We start from the raw sequence: 17212 nt of genomic DNA on the forward strand, positions 1-17212 counted from the left end.
GGAACCCGTGTGGCTGCTGACTGGCCAGCCAAAAAAATGAAAATTGGGCGTCGGTTTTAATTGGTTTTGGGAAGGGTGGGATTTCTGCACGAGTGAGCGGGGCTGTTTGTGTGGAGGTAATGAGGCGGTGTGGCTACGCCGGGGCTGCTGCTGTTGTCCCGTCAGAGCTGGGCACGTTTTGTTTTCTCGGTCTCGTCTTGACTCATCTTTCACTCTTTCACTCTCTCTCTCGCTCCCTCGCTCTCCGTTTCGCGTCGCAAAACCGTCGGTGTAATGGACGGAGGTTACGCTAATGCATCGCGAGCTCAGGTATGTCGACGTATGGCCGGGATAACCCTGTAAGTGCTTATTAGGTGGCAGGAAATGATGGGTGTCAAATTTTGAGCTGAGAAATGGCCCATTTGGGTTAAGTAAAGTGTTCGTGTCAAAGCAACGCCCCGGGATCTCGCAACGCAGACGAGAACATTACTTCGTCGCTCACAATATATAGCGGTGAATAAATCATTTAATAGAGCCTCGCTGGCATGACGTAAGCTGGCACAGGAATATTTAATCGATGTCAAGAAAACCCAAGGGGATGATGCACCTGAAGAGAACGAGCCAGGAAGAAGGGGGCACCCACAGTTAAACTATTTTGGACGCTCCACGGATTCTTTCTCTGCCTTTGTCTGTGAGACGCATAGCTACGTGCGTGCATGAATCATGTTTTCTGCTGGCTTGTGCGAGAATGTGTTATGCGAGATTCTCGGACGATTAGGCAGAGGCGAAATGTGTGCACAAAGCCAGAAAAGTAGATTCTCTTTGACTTCAAATTTAAGAAATTCTGTGATGCCGAACTGCAGTGTTTTCTCTCTATGGCTCTCATCTGTACGTACTATGTAAATGGTTTTTCTCAAACATGATTCCACATAAATGTAAACGTAAATTGAGACCTAACAATACGTAAAAAAATAATCCGAATGACTTTTTTAACGTGAATATATATATAAAAAAAAATAAAACGCTAAGCCAGGCTTTTAAAGCATATATAGAGATTATATACCTGAACCTTTGGTGATCCACGAGGATGAGGACTTTTATATAAATTTCAGATCCAAATATATAAAAGCATGAGAATAAAAACTTCAAAATATCAGGGTACTATACTTGCACGTGTGTTTGGCGTGTGGCAGCAATTCAGCCAAAAACACATCGACGTCAGTCTTGCCTCTCCTCCGTTTGAATTGTAACTGGATCAATTTGTTTTGGGAACAGCGCTTGTGTATAGGAGGAGCACAATTGTTTTTGGGCTCGCTTGGATGAGGCTAATTTAGAGGAGGGGGAGGGGGGAGTTAATTTCCTTCAAAGAGCCGAGCTTTGCACGCATCCACGAGGTAGGTCACGTTGGCCCTACGCGGAGACACGGTCACCTGGGAGTCCCCACGTACGAGGCTTGGCCGCCGACTGAAATTGTGGCCCCTCTCGTGCACGCATGCACATGGGCGGCACGTGAAATGAATGGATGGGGGGTGGGGTGGGGTGGGTAGCTGAGATCTGGCAGGAGACGACCATCTATCAGCCGAGCCGGGTGAAAGGCTGTCACTTGCCCACGCTGGACAGATGGTCGGTCAGGTTCCAGCATACCCCGTGCCCCTATTAACCTTTATTGTTACAGCCAGATATGGAGGACAGTGGTGGGGGCAGGGGGGTGGGAGAGATTGTGGATGTGGAATATGGTGAGCAGGCGAGGAGACACCGGTGCAGCAGTGGATCGGGTAGAGCGAGAGAGACGGACATGGGAAAACGAGAAGGACACACACACACACAAAGAAAAAGTGGCATACGAGAGAGAGAGAGAGAGACGCGCACATGAACGCACGCACATGCACATAAGAATAGAGAGACAGAGAGACAGACAAAGGAGGAGACACACACACAAGATAGAGCCACGGACACGATGGAAGAGAGAGAGAGAGAGACACGCAAGGAGAGAGATAGAGAGAGAGAGATAGGCGCGTGCAGACATTCGGGGAGACAGACACACACACGCGAGGGGAAAGAGAGACGTCTACAAAGACATGGGGAGAGACAGGCACACAAAGAGAGATGCACACGAGAGAGAGAGACGCGGAGACGAGGAGAGAGCGACACACACACACACACAAGTATAGAGAGACACACACACACACGGGGAGACAGACACGCAGGCTCGCACGCACGAGGAAAGCGAGTCAAGACGCGAGCGGAGACAGAGACGGAGCATGACAGAGACGGAGAGTCTGCACCACTCCCACCCGTGACCCTTCGCTTCCCTCGAATCTCATTGTCGTGGCCCAGCGTGGCCAAGGCAGAGTTGCCATTGTCTTTCCAGAAGGCGGCTTTGCATCCCAAAGAGGGGCGCATGAGAAGGACCGCGCTTCGCCTTTGTGGCAGCGCCGATCACAAAGCGCGGCTTTGCGGTGGTATTCATGGGTGGTTGTCTCTCCGACAGTACAGCGCCAGCACTTTGAAATGCTGAGCGGTGTGGGGGAGTGATTACGTACTTTTTTTCAACCTCCGAAACGGGTTGAAAGTAAAACAAAAAAAATCGTGATTTCACGTTTCTTCTTCATGTGAGTGCGACTTAAAGGGAAAAGGAACGCGGTGGAGATTGTACAGAGGCATAATACAAGATGGCTTTTCGGGGGTTTGAAGCCCACGAAAATTTGAGCTGTTCTGCCCGGTTAGGGTTTGGCTCAAAGTGAATTTAAATGATGGGTCACTTAAAGTCCTGTCGTTTTTCAAGGCAACGATGCCTTGGCAATTCTAATATTAACGAAGCACTTAAGGGCAGACTTTGTTTGTGTCTTTAGCGGTGGCAACGAAAGACCAAGCTACCGGGATTCGGCAATTCATCTGAGCGGACACCAAAGTACGTGGATCCAAATTTGATAGACAGTCTCCTGTGTCGAGAGATGTGATTCCCGAGCCTTGCTCAGCGCATGGGTTTAGGGGATCACAGCCACGGCAGGTTTGGTGAGACCAACTTCTGCGAGGTCACCAGAAAGGGGGTGGCTGGGCAAACTTGGTCTGGCGGTGCCTAGGTTTACCAATGATGCCGTTAAAGCATCATTGGTGAACCTCAGCGTAAACTCCGGTCATTCTCGCAGTGGCTTTTTGGCTCACCATCGACCAAAGACGTCACCGCATCGCGCGCTTTCAGATGCGCCTATGCTGCCGCCTGGAACGATCTTCCTTCCGACATTAGGAAGCCACCGGAGCTTTGCACTTTAAAATCTAGATTGAAAACTATTTTGTTTTAGAACAGCTTTCTGTGTTTAGTCTGTTGTCCTGCCCCCGCACCTCCGATTATCACGGATGGCTACGTACGGTGCGAAAGAAGTTCAACATACATACGTGCAACCGACGAGAAATTGACTAAATGTACTGCAGAGCGGAGCCCGAGATCAGGCAGACGTGGCAGAGAGGGGAAGAGAGCGGCAGAAGGCGGTTAGATTAAATCAAAATATTTTTAGAGGGCACGATTGGACGAGGGTGCTGGAGACAGCGAAGGAATGGAGGGATATGGAGGAGGCCCAGCGGTGGGAAGTTAAAACAGGCTGATGACATCAAAGACAACAAGGGTCAAGTCTCTGGTGCGCGTTTGAGGTCTCGATGTGAGCGCTTGCGCTGACTGACACCGGCTGGCCCGAGACAGCTCGTGCAGATATGGGCGGAGTGAGAACGCTACGGGGCCCTTTGGCGATTGCAAGCTGGAAAAAAAACCACGCGCAACTTCCAACGAATGTGGGGTTTTTCAGCCAATTAAGCTTAGCGGCGAGCAATTAGGATTAGCGATGGTCAAAGATTTTGACGAAAAATGTTCTTCCACCGCAATCGGACGTGATTGCGCGGCGTATTGAGGTCTCGCCGCAAGGGCATCGGTGTTTTTTGTTGTTGTTAAATGACACGAAAGCATTAAACGAAAAATACACGATTGCTTAACGGTGATACGTTTTAGACGGTAGTGTTAGGGAATACAAGCGTCATGCTATAATGAGGGCCGGGGGGCGGGGGGTGTCGGTGCTTGCCAGGAGTATGTGACCTCTGGAGCGTGGCTTGTCGCAGTTTTATTTCCTGCTCAAGTGAGATCGGAGGGTGTTGGATCGAGCACAAAGCGGCGAGTGTGGAGGGGTGAATACAATTTCACTACCACCTCGACCCCCCTCGCTCGCCCTCCAAAAAACAACCTGGCAATCTGTGTCGGCCACGGTAGCGAGGAGACCTGGAGCACACGAATTCACAGTCGTGACGCCTCAACACTCACAGTACGTCTTCTTGGTTATTTCGGTAAAGTCATGTAGAAGGGAAGTAATAAAATAAAAAAAAACATTATAAAATAATTCTCACGACGTTTCGGCCACAACCAGGTCTGTCGGGGAGACCTGGTCTTCACCTGAGGACGGTTGCTTGCGTTGTGGCCGAAACGTCTTGAGAATTATTTTATTATGTTTAATTATTTTATAATTGTATTACTTCCCTTCTACGTGACTTTACCGAAAGAACCAAGAAGACGAATCCCTGCAGTCACGAAAGCTTTAAATAGAAACTCACAGTACGACCGAGAGCCCATCTGTACAGGACAAACCGTAGAAAGACCTATGCCAGAGAGCTGTACGTGTACGTGTGTTGTACTTCTTTCACACCGTACGTAGCCAGGCGTGCACACACACGCAGAGAGACCCCACGCAGTCGAATGTGAGGACCCTCACTGATCGCCTTCCAAACGGGCGTGCGCTGCTCTGTGAACGATCCCAGAACTGGCTGTCTTTCAAAGAGGCGACGACTGGCACAGACATTGACGCTTACCAAGATGAGTCCGCTGTGGCTCCAGGTGCTTGGTCAAATTCGATGATTAATTATCCATCCTCCGATTAGCACGGTTGGCCACGTACGGTGCAAAAGAAGCTCAACATACATATATACATACATCATGATTTACGCGACATTAATAGTTTGTATGTTAATTATAATGCATTCTGTAGTCAATTTCGTCTGATACTTTCCTGTGTAAGATCAAAAACATGAACTTAGTTGTTTTTTACGAGTTAAATAATGAAATTCACGCACTATCTGCAGCTAATGAGAAAACCCACCAGCCTGTAAAAAAACATGTGCGCAGACTGGAAACAATTGGAATAATAATGGCATATCGATCCCAAGGTGTTTCAAAGAGAAAACGCACAATGCCTGTGATAGTCACCAAGCTCAAAAGGAGAGGAAAATCTGACATTCTTTTTGTAATTCGACAGCAGTCGAGACAATAGCACCCTCTACCCCCGCTTCATTATAGACAACAGGCATAGCAAGCTTTGCCTTTATTAGACATCAGCACGACAGTTGGCCATCGTGGCCCACTACTGCAGTGAGTTACATGATGTCGAATCGACACCACATGTCGAATGTCAACAAGGCGCAGCAGAGTCCTATTTGGAAGTGAGCAGGCCCTCGTTGGGCAGAGCCTGGCGCGTCAACTCGTGTGCCCTTGTTTAGAGAGCACCTATCTCTTGGCGCTCTTCCACATTTTCGCTCTTCTCCGCGCGCTCTCTCTCTGCATGACGATAATGTCTGGGGACTTGCGGTCAAGGCCACGTACATCGTGCATGGAAAAAAAATAAGCTACAATATTTTAATCGCACCGCCCCATGGCAAAAATAGCAATGGGAAACAGATGAGGGAAGAGCACGTGTAACAAAAAAAACATGTTGAAACGTAGGGTGTGATTTATTTGTATGTGTTGTCAGTAATTATAACAATACTTTATCTAATTGACGATCACTTTGTCATTCCACTGGTCGATTGAGAACACCACTCGCGCAGCTGCTCATGGGGATTGTTTGACTATGCTTCACTTTTCCCGTCAGTGCGGGTCGGTTGATGTTGAGGGGTGCTCGGCAATCGGTTTAGCTATTATTCGACGCTGATGTTAGCTGCGTCTGGGGATGACACGGCCACTCAGCTGCTGCTGCTCTACTGCTTTCCTGGTTTTTCGAACGTAGAGAATTACGCGTAAAGTTTGCAAAAATTATTCTGGAGGCATTTGTTGTCATTGATTTTTGTTCTTAACAACATACCTTTGTGCATTAACCGACGATTCATTATTTGAAATCATCTGATGCTATCAGAACACCCACGTGCAAAATTGACTCGTGACGAGAATTGTATTAAAGGCACACCTTAGAAGTTAATAGGTGTATTTCGAACATGTGGCATCGGCTTGGGGAGTCCTTCAACCAGCGGTGGATTAATGATGGCTGACGATGATTGTTTAACCCTACCCTTGAACAAAACCCCTGTCCCCATCTCTACCCCCATCAAACAGCCATTAATCACCCTGTCGCTACTCCAGCCCCTTAGCCCTCACACCTACCTGACAAGGGACAGGAGGGCGGCTGCCCGGCAATGGATTATTGAATCTATTTGTGTGGAGCTTTGGAGTGAATCATCCCCTGGTACGCGTGATTGGATTTTCTCCGGATGATTTGCTTTTCGTTCCACACGAAGCCAAAATACTCATCAATGGAATGAGCCAAACGTCCCCACTGTAGCAACACCCTTCTGAAAAGATAGCCTAGAGACTCCGCGAGGCTCATCTGAATAAACAAACAGCAAATTTGCGTGTTCTTCGTAACCACCGAATCAACGCTGCACCTCTTTCCCTGAATAGAAGAATCACTTCTACAGCCACGGCTATAACCAAACCTCTCCCCGACCCAACCCTGTGTGACCAGCGTGTTCTTCATGCGGCAATCGGTCGATGTCTCAGAAGGCTCCGATATCAAAACAAATCACAGAGCCTCTCGGAGTTCGGGTGGCATTAGGGGTGTAAAACTCATTCTCGATCCACGATTTGATTAAAGAATTTGTCCTAGCGTGTAGTTTTATTTTAACCGTCGCATTTGCATTGTTTCCCATGGTGGTGTTTGTGTCTCGTTCGTCCAGTCTTTTGTTATTGCGATTGATGCGGCAGCCTAAATTTCCATTTGCTGATAATGTAACTCAATGGGGAACAGAACGAGAAACAACACAAACACAAAGGACGCTGTCAAAAAAAACGGGACGGAAAATGACCCATGGGTAAATCGACGATACGGCGTCGTCATTTTACGCACTCGTATCTGAAGAGGGCATCTTGTTGACGTGCTACGGGGCCGTAAGATAACTCTGTGGACGGGATTTGAAGGCAGGATGTAAAGTAGGGCAGGGTGAGTCTTACGGGTTATGCTTCTAGCCGCACCGAGCGTGAGCTCCGACAAGCCAGTGCTGCCACGCGCACACTGACGGCGTCTTGCGCGCTATGTCAGCGTGGTGTATAGAGAGTACTGTGTTTCTAGACTGTATGCGCGCAGTCCATTTTTCACTCCTCCGCTTTTCACCTGAGCTCTGTGTGTGTGTGATTGTGTCGGTGCGTTTGTGTGTGTGCGCGCGAGTGTGTCTGCGTGAGAGGGGAGCGGTGGTGTAGCGGTTAGCGCTACGAACCTGGCGTCCCGAGTTCGATCCCCGCTCACGGCTACCAACACCAGTGAGGATTATCAGAACCGGCCCTGGGCCTCCCCTAGGTCGACTCAGCCTCAAACAAGTACCGAGTGCGATGTGTAAACATCGCCACTGGGGAGACAAAGGCGGCCGGGTGTGATGCTGGCAACCCACCCCCTTGTGTGCCGTGCCGGCCTTTCATAGGTGCTACTCGCTAACAGCACTTGCCCCAACAGTCTTACGTGTGAGAGTGGACATGAAGTGTTTGTACGAGTAGTGTGTACTGTGTGTAGATGTGAGACGGTGTCTGGATTACTGTGCTGTGGGGGAGCGGTAAGTGCCGCCATTAGCGCCCTGCGCGACGAACCCGGTCCTCCCGAGTTCGATTCCCACTAACGGCCAACAAAAGTGAACCGGCGTTGGGTCGCCCCTCGGTCCACTCAGCCTCAAATGAGTAGCTGGTGCGGTGTGTAAACATCGCCACTGGGGAGACAAAGGCGACCGGGCGTGGTTGCTGGCCGCCCACCCCCTCGTGTGCCTTTATAGGTGCTCGCTAACAGCACTTGCGCCAAACGTCTGTTAAAGGCTATATGCGGTATGAAAGTATGAATAATAGAGTATTTGAATTGTATAAGGGTATCTGTGTGTGTGTGTGTCTCTTGTTGAACGTGTCCCTACCGTCACCAAGATAGAGATCCCCCGTGTAGCCTTCAGCAGACTGTGGGGGCAAGTGCTGTTAGAGAGCACCTATCAATGTCCAGCCACGTGGCTACGAACACGGCCGTAGCGGCATCGGTGGCGAGCGACGTCTGAAGCGGTTCTGAGCCTCTCCTAGGTCGACTCGGCCTTAAACGAGTACCCGGTGCGGTGTGTAAACACGAGTACTTGGGAGACGAAGGTGGCCGGGCGTGAGTGCCCGTATGGGTCTGTGCAAAGTCTGTAGGTTTTCGTGTGTGGGTGGGGGAATGGGATAAGAATGACGCTTGGGATTTGACTGTTATGAGCAGTCCGGTATGTGTAAAAACAAAGCACTGTGCCGTGTCTGTAAGTAATGAAGGGGGCTTAGAGGACCCAAGAACATCTAAAGTACAATTTTCACGCCTATCCCTCCGCAAATTGGGCATTTCCTTCAGGAAACGGCTGATGTTCCTGAGCGCATAACTCAAACGAGAAACATTAACCGCGGTGTCCAAAGGTGATGCAACTCACAATCATGATCATAATACCCTTCATCTAATCTCCAGGGAAAGGCTCATTGAGTCTCAAGACTATATTTCAAGAGTTCCCTTCTTGTCCCCTTCTTGTGAGGAAACCGGATTGCAAAAGATACCCACGACCATATAAGGGAATAAGACTCAAAGCTCCATGAAGATAGGTTCAAGACTCTATGGCTACACTACATTTCTAACCCACGCCTACAACTTTGTGGTATTCGCAAGTAGTCAATGAGTCAAGAACTTTAAACAGGCTCAGAACTGCTTAGCTTCCGAGATCTGCAGAGGTCAAAGCTCGCGTTAAGGGAGGTTTGGCTCATAGACCACGGCGATGAAGGTTAAAGGTGCAGCCCTGCAAGTACGTGCTCGCTCCACTGCTGGGTATAGCATCTCTACGAGAGGGAGAGTTCTACGGGGTAAATTGACCTTCTTCGCCGACCAGACGTTTGTGAAGAGGAATAAGTACCCACACTTTACCCCATCATATGCTGGGTAAACAATGGCGGGCGGTGGTGGTGATTTGTATGTATGTAGGTTGAACTTCTTTCGCACCGTACGTAACCCGCCGTGCTAATTGGTTGTCTGCAGGAGAGATCGAACCTCTGGATTTGCAAGTCCAGTGCGATAACCGTTACACCGCTGTGGCAGCGTCCCGATGATGGCGGTGGTGAGCCGTGGCTCTAATCGCTTCCCTCTCTCCTGTGCGCAGTCGGTGGAGGCGTCAGCGGCCGTGCCGGGAGCTCCCGTGGGATGCGCTGACTCGATGCCGCCCAAGATGTCTGTGTTGGGGCCGGGTTCGCTGCTGCTGGGAGCGATGCTGGCCCTGGTCGTGTCCGCGCGCCCGTCCCCCGTGGAGCAGAGGGGGCCCACGGACGCCAGCACCGACCGGCCGGACGGTAAGGGCGGGAGACGCGGAGATAGTGTTGCGTGAGAAGGACGGACGGGTGGAATTGGGGAGCACGTGACGTGTGCTTTTTTTTAAAAACACATATGCCAAGCACAGGCTCAAAGGCCCAACATTTTTGTTTTTTATTTTTACCATGTAAGTGCCACTGAGCTATGTTTGTCTTCTTTAGAAGCGACCTTCCCACAAGTGATATCTCAACGAAGTGGCTCATCACCTGGAAAATTAAAGCAGCCGAATACTCTAAACGCATCTTTATAAATGTGGACGGAAAAACCGGAGGTCCCGGAGAAAAAAATCGACGCGATCACAGGGAGAGCACGTAAACTCCAAATACGCAGTAGGCATCGGGGTCGGGATCGAATCCACGACCTCCTGCATACCAGGCGAGGTAGTTAACAGACTGCATGGCAGAATACTGTGAGAAACTCTGTCCCTCTTCTTGTACAGCTGAGAAGCCACCGAGCAAAGAGCCGTTCAGAACAGCGTGTTGCCCGTGCAGTTCATCTGAAAGCGTGAAAACACAACTGCGTACGCTCGGTGCTATGACGAGCAAATAATACTCCGTGTACCTACCTATGCACTGTACATGTAAAGCGCCTGTTGTGTTGTAAAACTTCGCAAAGACAACTCCGACATAGCGATAATTTACTGCAGACTCGGGGACTTGCTGCACAATATCTATTGGGTTACTTTTTATATTATTCTTGTTATTGTTAATACTACGCTTGTTTAGCCAGGAACGCCTCGCCGAGTTTCAATCCTCTACTTTTGGAGCATCTTGACAACTTTTTTGCAGTCGTGGCTGACGGTGGCATGCTCTACTTCGAATTGTGTGGCAGGATATTTTAACATCTGCTGTGAAGGAAACGGCACGTGTATATGTGTCGTGGCTAACGCACCCGCGGCATTAACCAGGGGCAGCCTGCCGGATTCTAACCGCAAACCTCTGCGAGAAGTAGCGAACGCACTCCCGCTGGGGGCCGTGTCACCTCCGCAGCTTTGATTTTAAAAAGGCGCCAAGAAGTTTTTTTTTTTATATATAACGTACCACTTTGACATCGTCATATTTGCTAAAAAGTGCCGGGTGAGAATAACACCCGCAAGTTTTAAAGTGTCTCAGGACATGCAAAACTCTCGTAAAACTGCAATTCATTGAATCGCAGTCGACAAATGAACGTTTTATTTCCCTCCAAAAAAGTTGCACATGGCACTGTTGGGTTTTAACAAAAAGCTGCATTTTTTTCGCCCCCTCCTCCACACTCCTCTTTGCCCCCATTGTCGCTTCAATTTTCTGGCGTGTGTGGCCACTCTCTTGAGAAGCGGATGGGCCCATCTTGCGCTTACTCTTTGGCCGCAGCCGCCTGTAAAGCCGCCGTATAAAGCGTATCGGCTTCGGAGCTCTGAGCGTGGCATTGTGAGCACTGCTTCCGTTGGGGAGATCACCCGACGGATTAAGCCATAGACTGCACATCGCTCGAGTATCCTTGGAGACCGGCGAAGCACATTTGCAAGAAACTTTACCAACTTGAAAAGAGAAATAGAGAGAGAGAGAGAGACGGTACGTTTTTTTAAACGAAGTTAGAATTTTGCGGCATGGTGGCCGATATTTTGATACGCGAACGGGTTAAGCTGGAGGTGTTCCCAGAAGTTTCAAGTGCAACGATTTTCAGCTTCCGCTGAGATCTCGTGCAGGCAAGTGATGTGAGCCTTTTTTGTTTTAAAAGCACAGTGGCTGCGAGGCAAAAACAGCAAGCAACTTTACAATATGATTGGCGGTCCAGCGTGAATGGTGGCAGAATGAAATGGTTTCTCTCCGATGCGTTTTCTTCTTGGCTTGTACCGCCTGTTGTTCGGCACGATGTCCGACGTTTCGCTCCACGTGCCGGGAGCTTCTCCGGGCGCTGAATTTGGAACATGCCGAACGACACGCGGTACATACCCTAAAAAACCACATCGCGGAGCTATGCAGCACAGTCGCATAACCGTACACGGCCAGCACGATGAAACGGTGTTCAGCAGGCGGCCGTGTTGTTGGCGATCCCCTGAACTGGCCTTCGCATCCGCCTCTTACGCACATGAAATATGGTGCGTGGGTGGACGTGTGTGCGGACGTGTGTGCGGACGTGCGCGCCATAGCCGCTCGCCGTTTGTGCACGAGCGTGCGTGCGTGCCTGCAAGCGCACTAATACAGGTATTCACATCCAAGTCTGTGCCCCATGTGTGAAATGGTCGAGAGTAAACACGGCTTCCTGGCAAGGTCCTGATTGATCGCACCGGGCAGGGAACTATTTATTTTGTGTGTTGGTCTCTCTTTCTGCTGCTGCTTTGTACCTCAACAAGTCTCGATTTTAGGGGCAAAAAAAAAAGAATAATCTTCCTTGCGCTCTTGTTTATTTTTCCGACCCTACGCGTTTCAGACTTTACAAAACTTAAATTGACATACGTACAACTATTTTTGGAGCTTCCCAAAGAGTTTAAGGATTTTATTTTTCGTCTCCGGGTTGGCTGTCTAGCCGAGGAAAGTGGGATGTTTTTTATTGCTATCTCAACACAGGTGCGACTTACGAAAGTGCGTGCGAGCGAGCGAGCGCTGAGGACCTCGTGCGAGCGTGAATGGCCGCGTAGAGGGCCTGCGCATACGGGGACGATGCTCGTTTCCTGCTGGCCCACAGGATGTTAATTAATCACAGCTGTAAAATAATCCGCGAGAGGCAAATAACCTTCATGCATTAAAGAGCTTGGCACCCGACGTGCTGGTAATGTGCATTAGCGATCTGCCGCAGAGCAGACAGATTTATATCTGCAGTTAATTTAATAAGACTCGAAAAAAATAATCTGATTATTTTAATCATGCCCTGCAAAAATACGTGCTTATTTATTTGTTCGTGAGGCATACTGTACATGTGTATATACGGTGAATTCGTTCAGTTTTGTACCCATACAGGTATTTACGTGGAAAGTTCATGCACATACGTGGTCAGTTCTTTATGCACGGGGTGACAGAATGTAACACGGAGGCTGATAATGTCAATATTCGCAGCATGAGCATCAATTGGGCTTTTGTAGTTTGTGAATTTTCTTACGTAGCTGGTTAGCGCGATACACAATGCCACCCATCTCACCGCTGCATCTGATTCTCTTGCAGCTCGCTTGCAATTTATTTGCCATGGAATCGCCAACATACGTATTTCATGCCCACATCTTTGAACCGGTAGTTTATGCTCACACGCGCGCGTGTAATATATGTGCGAATTTTTTTTTCCATTTTCAAACAACAACGGCAACGACCCCGGGATTGCAAGTTGCGTTGGATAAGCACAAACTGCCGACTTTCGCGGACGGCTGCTGGTCCAAAACTTCCGCTTGGTCGGTATCTGTACGGACATCTGTCTCTTCTCAGGGTTGCTCCATTGGAGAGTGGATTTGGTGCAGTGGCTCGAGGGGTGAGTGGGGGAGGGGAGGGAGGAGGAGGTGGTTGGGGGGGGGGTGCTGTCGATTAGAGGTCAGGGGTTAGAGGGTAGGATCGCTAAAGGGGATGGAATTTTGGCATGTGACCTGCTTAAACTGTGACACCTATGATCCAATGGGACACCTCAGCCACTGCTCGCTGCTCACGGATACTGGAAGTGCAGATATTTGCTGCTCTGCCACGTTTTAGGTTTTAAAACCCTGGAACCTCTTCAGGTTCAAGGCTGCAATTGTGCAGTGCGTTTAAAGTACCGCCGTCACAGCTCGGTTATAATATACATCGAGGCAATTGTAGGCACATGTATTTCCAATGCATTCCTTTTGTAATGGAGATATATGTTTAAAATTGTGTTCTACTTTGTATTTAATTATGTTGGCATGGTCGTGCACCCCTAACACTCGTGCCTCACAACAAGAAGGGTTTGAACCCTGCGGTGGGTGTCTTTCTGGGTGGAGTTGGATCGTTTCCCCCTGCTCTGCATAGGTTCTCTCTGGGTTTTCTGGTTTCGTCCCAAAGCTTTACAACAAAAGTCAAGCCGAACCGCTATTGGCCAAACATCCCAATGTAGAAAAATTACCTGCAAATGAACCAATTGAAAACGAGTAATGGCACTTACCTTGGTAAACAAGTATAATAATAACAATTAAAGGCATGTTTTTTGTTACGAAGTCATCTTTGTGCCATCAAAAAAAATTACGTTACCTAATGTAAACACATGTTGGAGATGTCCAATTATTTTTTATAAAAACACAAGTGAGCTTACGCAGGATGAATCGCAAGTGTGGGATGATGGCCGGTGGGGTGAGACTGGTGATGGAATGGAAGCCAAGGGGAGAGAAGATGCCCAAGGGAACGTCCGCCACGGAGATGGAACGATGAGAATAAATTAAAATGCAGAAGCGACGTTGGTTTGTGGGATCACGAAGCTGTTGCCGGACGATAAATTGCATGGGAAGGCCTTCATTCAGCAGTGGATAGATAATGGCAGGATAATAATGATACATATTTTTTTTTATCCTAACACGTTCGGTGCTTGCTGTCATGAACGGGGTGGGGCGGCGGGGGGGGGGTATAAAACACTTCATGGAATTTATGGCCAATCTGTTGTGAACAGTGATTCCCCTCCGCGCATTTGCCTCCCATTAGCTTCTCCCATATGGCAGCCAGGCCCGGTACTGTGTGCGCTCGGAGGCAAGGTTTTTGTGAATGGGCTCTTGTGGACACCTATTTACATTAAGCCCCCCCCCCCGCCACCCCCGGCTTGTTTAGGAAAACCGCGGAAAGCCTCGCTGGATTCATGACAGGGGATGATGGAATATTTGAACGCTGTCTGTCGAAATCCTCGGCGAGCTTTGGTCTGCACCAGCAACCCTGCTGCTGCTGCTATCCTTCATGGAGCGCTCCTAAGACGCCGTGACTTCACCCAATATTGCCACAATAGTTAATGACAATGCAGCTCTGTGTGGTGGATACGTAATCATCCCCGGCAGATGCATATGTTGTTAAAATGTACACTCTCTCACACACACACACACGCGCGTATGTATGCATGTATAGCAGTGTGTATGTTGGACTAGTGGGGAGAGGTAGTGTAGCGGTTAGCGCTACGCTGCGCTATGAACCTGGCGACCTGGGTTCGATTCCCGCTCACGGCCAACACCCAGTGACGATTATCTGAACCGGTCCTGGGCTTCCCCTAGGTCGACTCAGCCTCAAATGAGTACCTGGTGCGCGGTGTGTAAACATCGCCACTGGGGAGACAAAGGCGGTCGGGCGTGGTGCTGGCCACCCACCCCCTCGTGTGCCGTTCTGGCCTTCATAGGTGCTCGCTAACAGCACTTGCCCCTACAGTCTGTTACAGGCTATACGGGGGATCTTTGATGTTGAACTCCTTCCGCACCGTAAGGGAGCCAACCCTGCTAATCGGAGCAGTAGGTTTAATAAAATACTTGGGAAGGAGGAGCAGTGGTTCACGCACTGTGCTGTGAACTTGGCGACCTAAGTTGGAGTCTCAGCCATGGGTAACATCATTAGTAAGTGATACATGAAGCGGTCCTGGGCTCTCCATTCACTCGTATGCCCTGGCGAGTGTGAAGTATCACCAAGCACAACTTCTAAGATCAACCCCAGTGCGAGGAGTCCTTCGTCCAACAGTGCATTTGGCACACGAAATAATAATAATGATGAGTAGTATTATCCTCCGCTATTTCCGCTGATCACATTGCTACACTGATCCACTTTGGGTTAAACAAAACAACAACTTCTTGCGCAGGAAGCGTTGATGAATATAACGTCAATACTACTTCTCCGAATCCGCAATGGAATCCTTCTCGCATTCTCCTTCCACCCCTCGTACTGTTGCCTATCCCCATAGTCAAATTAAAGAATAAGACGAGAGTGCTGATTTCACTGCTCCTTCTGCTTTTCCTCCACCCCCCCACTCTCACCCCCCACTCTCACCCCCCCCACTCTCTCACCCCCACTCTTACCCCCCCCCACTCTCACCCCCCCCCACTCTCTCACCCCCACTCTTACCCCCCCCCACTCTCACCCCCCCCCCACTCTCTCACCCCCACTCTTACCCCCCCCACTCTCACCCCCACTCTCACCCCCCCCCCCCCACTCACCCACCCCCACTCTCACCCCCACTCTCACCCCCCCACTCTCACCCCCACTCTCACCCCCCCACTCTCACCCCCCCCCCCCCACTTTCACCCCCCCCCACTCTCACCCCCTCGCCCCCACCATGGCCACCGACCATTTACTCCCAGTCCGCACAGCCGCGATGTGTATGTCTGGAGTTGATTGGCCGATTGCCCGTGGTTCCTTCCTCCTCGTTCTCGAATCCTTTTAATAACCCCCCGCCGACCGAGGGCCCCCTTGGCTGTCAGCTGCCGTGCGTAGCCGCAGCTGATCAGCAGCCACCGCGAGCGATGACGACGACGCTGATGCTTTTTCGCAGTGGGCGTGGGGTTGGTGTGCGGGAGGTGGTGGGGTGTTAATTTTCTTTCTGCCTTAATTAACGGCGCATTTATTTGGGTTCCAGCCGGCGCATGTGGCATACATTGAAGAGCGTTAGTCAACGCCTTGCAACAACATGTTTAATTCCTTTCGTGTTTTTTTTTCCCCTCTCGGCATCTCGTTTTTCACGCTACGGAAAGAAAAAAAAGCTCCTCGGTGATTTACAGTGAGTGCTCGCCATCTCAAGGTGTATGGCATCGTGGGAGCAGCAGCAACAACAACAGCAACAACACAAGCGATAACCTTGTGGAAACAAATCTAAGCCAAAATGCAGGCTTCCTCTCTCACGGAGCTTGGAGCGTTGTTGTCTACAGCTGTCGACGTGTCTCAATTTTTAATTTTCTAATTTAAAACAAAAATCGGTGACTCAACTCCAATTGGAAAATTTACCCCCCACCCAAAGGAGTTAAGATGGAGTGGTGGCGCAGCGGTTAGCGCCATGAGTCCGCCAATTAGGATTCCTAGCCGCGACTAATACACCCCTATTCATCAACTCGTACCAACCAGCGTAGTGAATTCGTCAAACAACACCGTGACCGCGATGATGTAGGGAGGCCATCATCCAGCAGTGGATTGACAAAAGACTGCGGTTTATATTGTGCAGGTTTATTTTGTAAACTTGCGTGCTTGTGCCAGAAGTGCGGTTGAGGAACCGTCAATACTTTGCCCGGGTTGTTGACATTCAGAATAAAATTGCTCATAAAACCAAATGTTACGGAGGAAAACCGCTGCAGCAAGTGCCAGCACGCCTTGTACATCATGATGACGGCACTTTTTTTTTGCATGTATTCCACAAACACGGCCCACGTGCACAACATACATAAGGGCCCGTGATGTCGGCAAAAGCACAAGCATTTTAGTTTTCACTAAACATTATCGTCGTGTTGTGCCTGGCCCCGTGTACACACTTGTTGTTATTATTTTTCTTCTTCTTATGGGCATTCTAAACAGCTGCAGAAGTCTGCTTTTGAATAAAACGAATAGCTGCATTTTTTGGCGTGCGGTCAACAACAGCGTCAGAGGAAGCTCAGTGTCGGGCCGGCTTCCATTCAGCGCCTAACAATACGTGGTGTGCAGATTGCTTTTTTTTTCATGTCCACCCATTAG

The 17212-nt window shown here is 49.5% G+C and overlaps 1 protein-coding gene across 3 annotated transcripts in view; it reads left to right on the forward strand.

Moving 5' to 3' along the window:
* FGFR2 (fibroblast growth factor receptor 2) overlaps positions 1-17212 on the forward strand; it is a 62762-nt gene that overhangs the window by 1519 nt on the left and 44031 nt on the right. For all 3 annotated transcript variants that reach the window (XM_078855375.1, XM_078855372.1, XM_078855374.1), the window contains one exon: positions 9418-9604. In XM_078855375.1, coding sequence (XP_078711501.1) covers positions 9472-9604 — 133 coding nt within the window. In that variant the 5' untranslated portion in view covers positions 9418-9471. The remainder of the gene's footprint in view (positions 1-9417; positions 9605-17212) is intronic.

Source organism: Lampetra fluviatilis, chromosome 4 (genome assembly GCF_964198595.1).
Source record: "Lampetra fluviatilis chromosome 4, kcLamFluv1.1, whole genome shotgun sequence".
NCBI classification, from domain to species: domain Eukaryota; kingdom Metazoa; phylum Chordata; class Hyperoartia; order Petromyzontiformes; family Petromyzontidae; genus Lampetra; species Lampetra fluviatilis.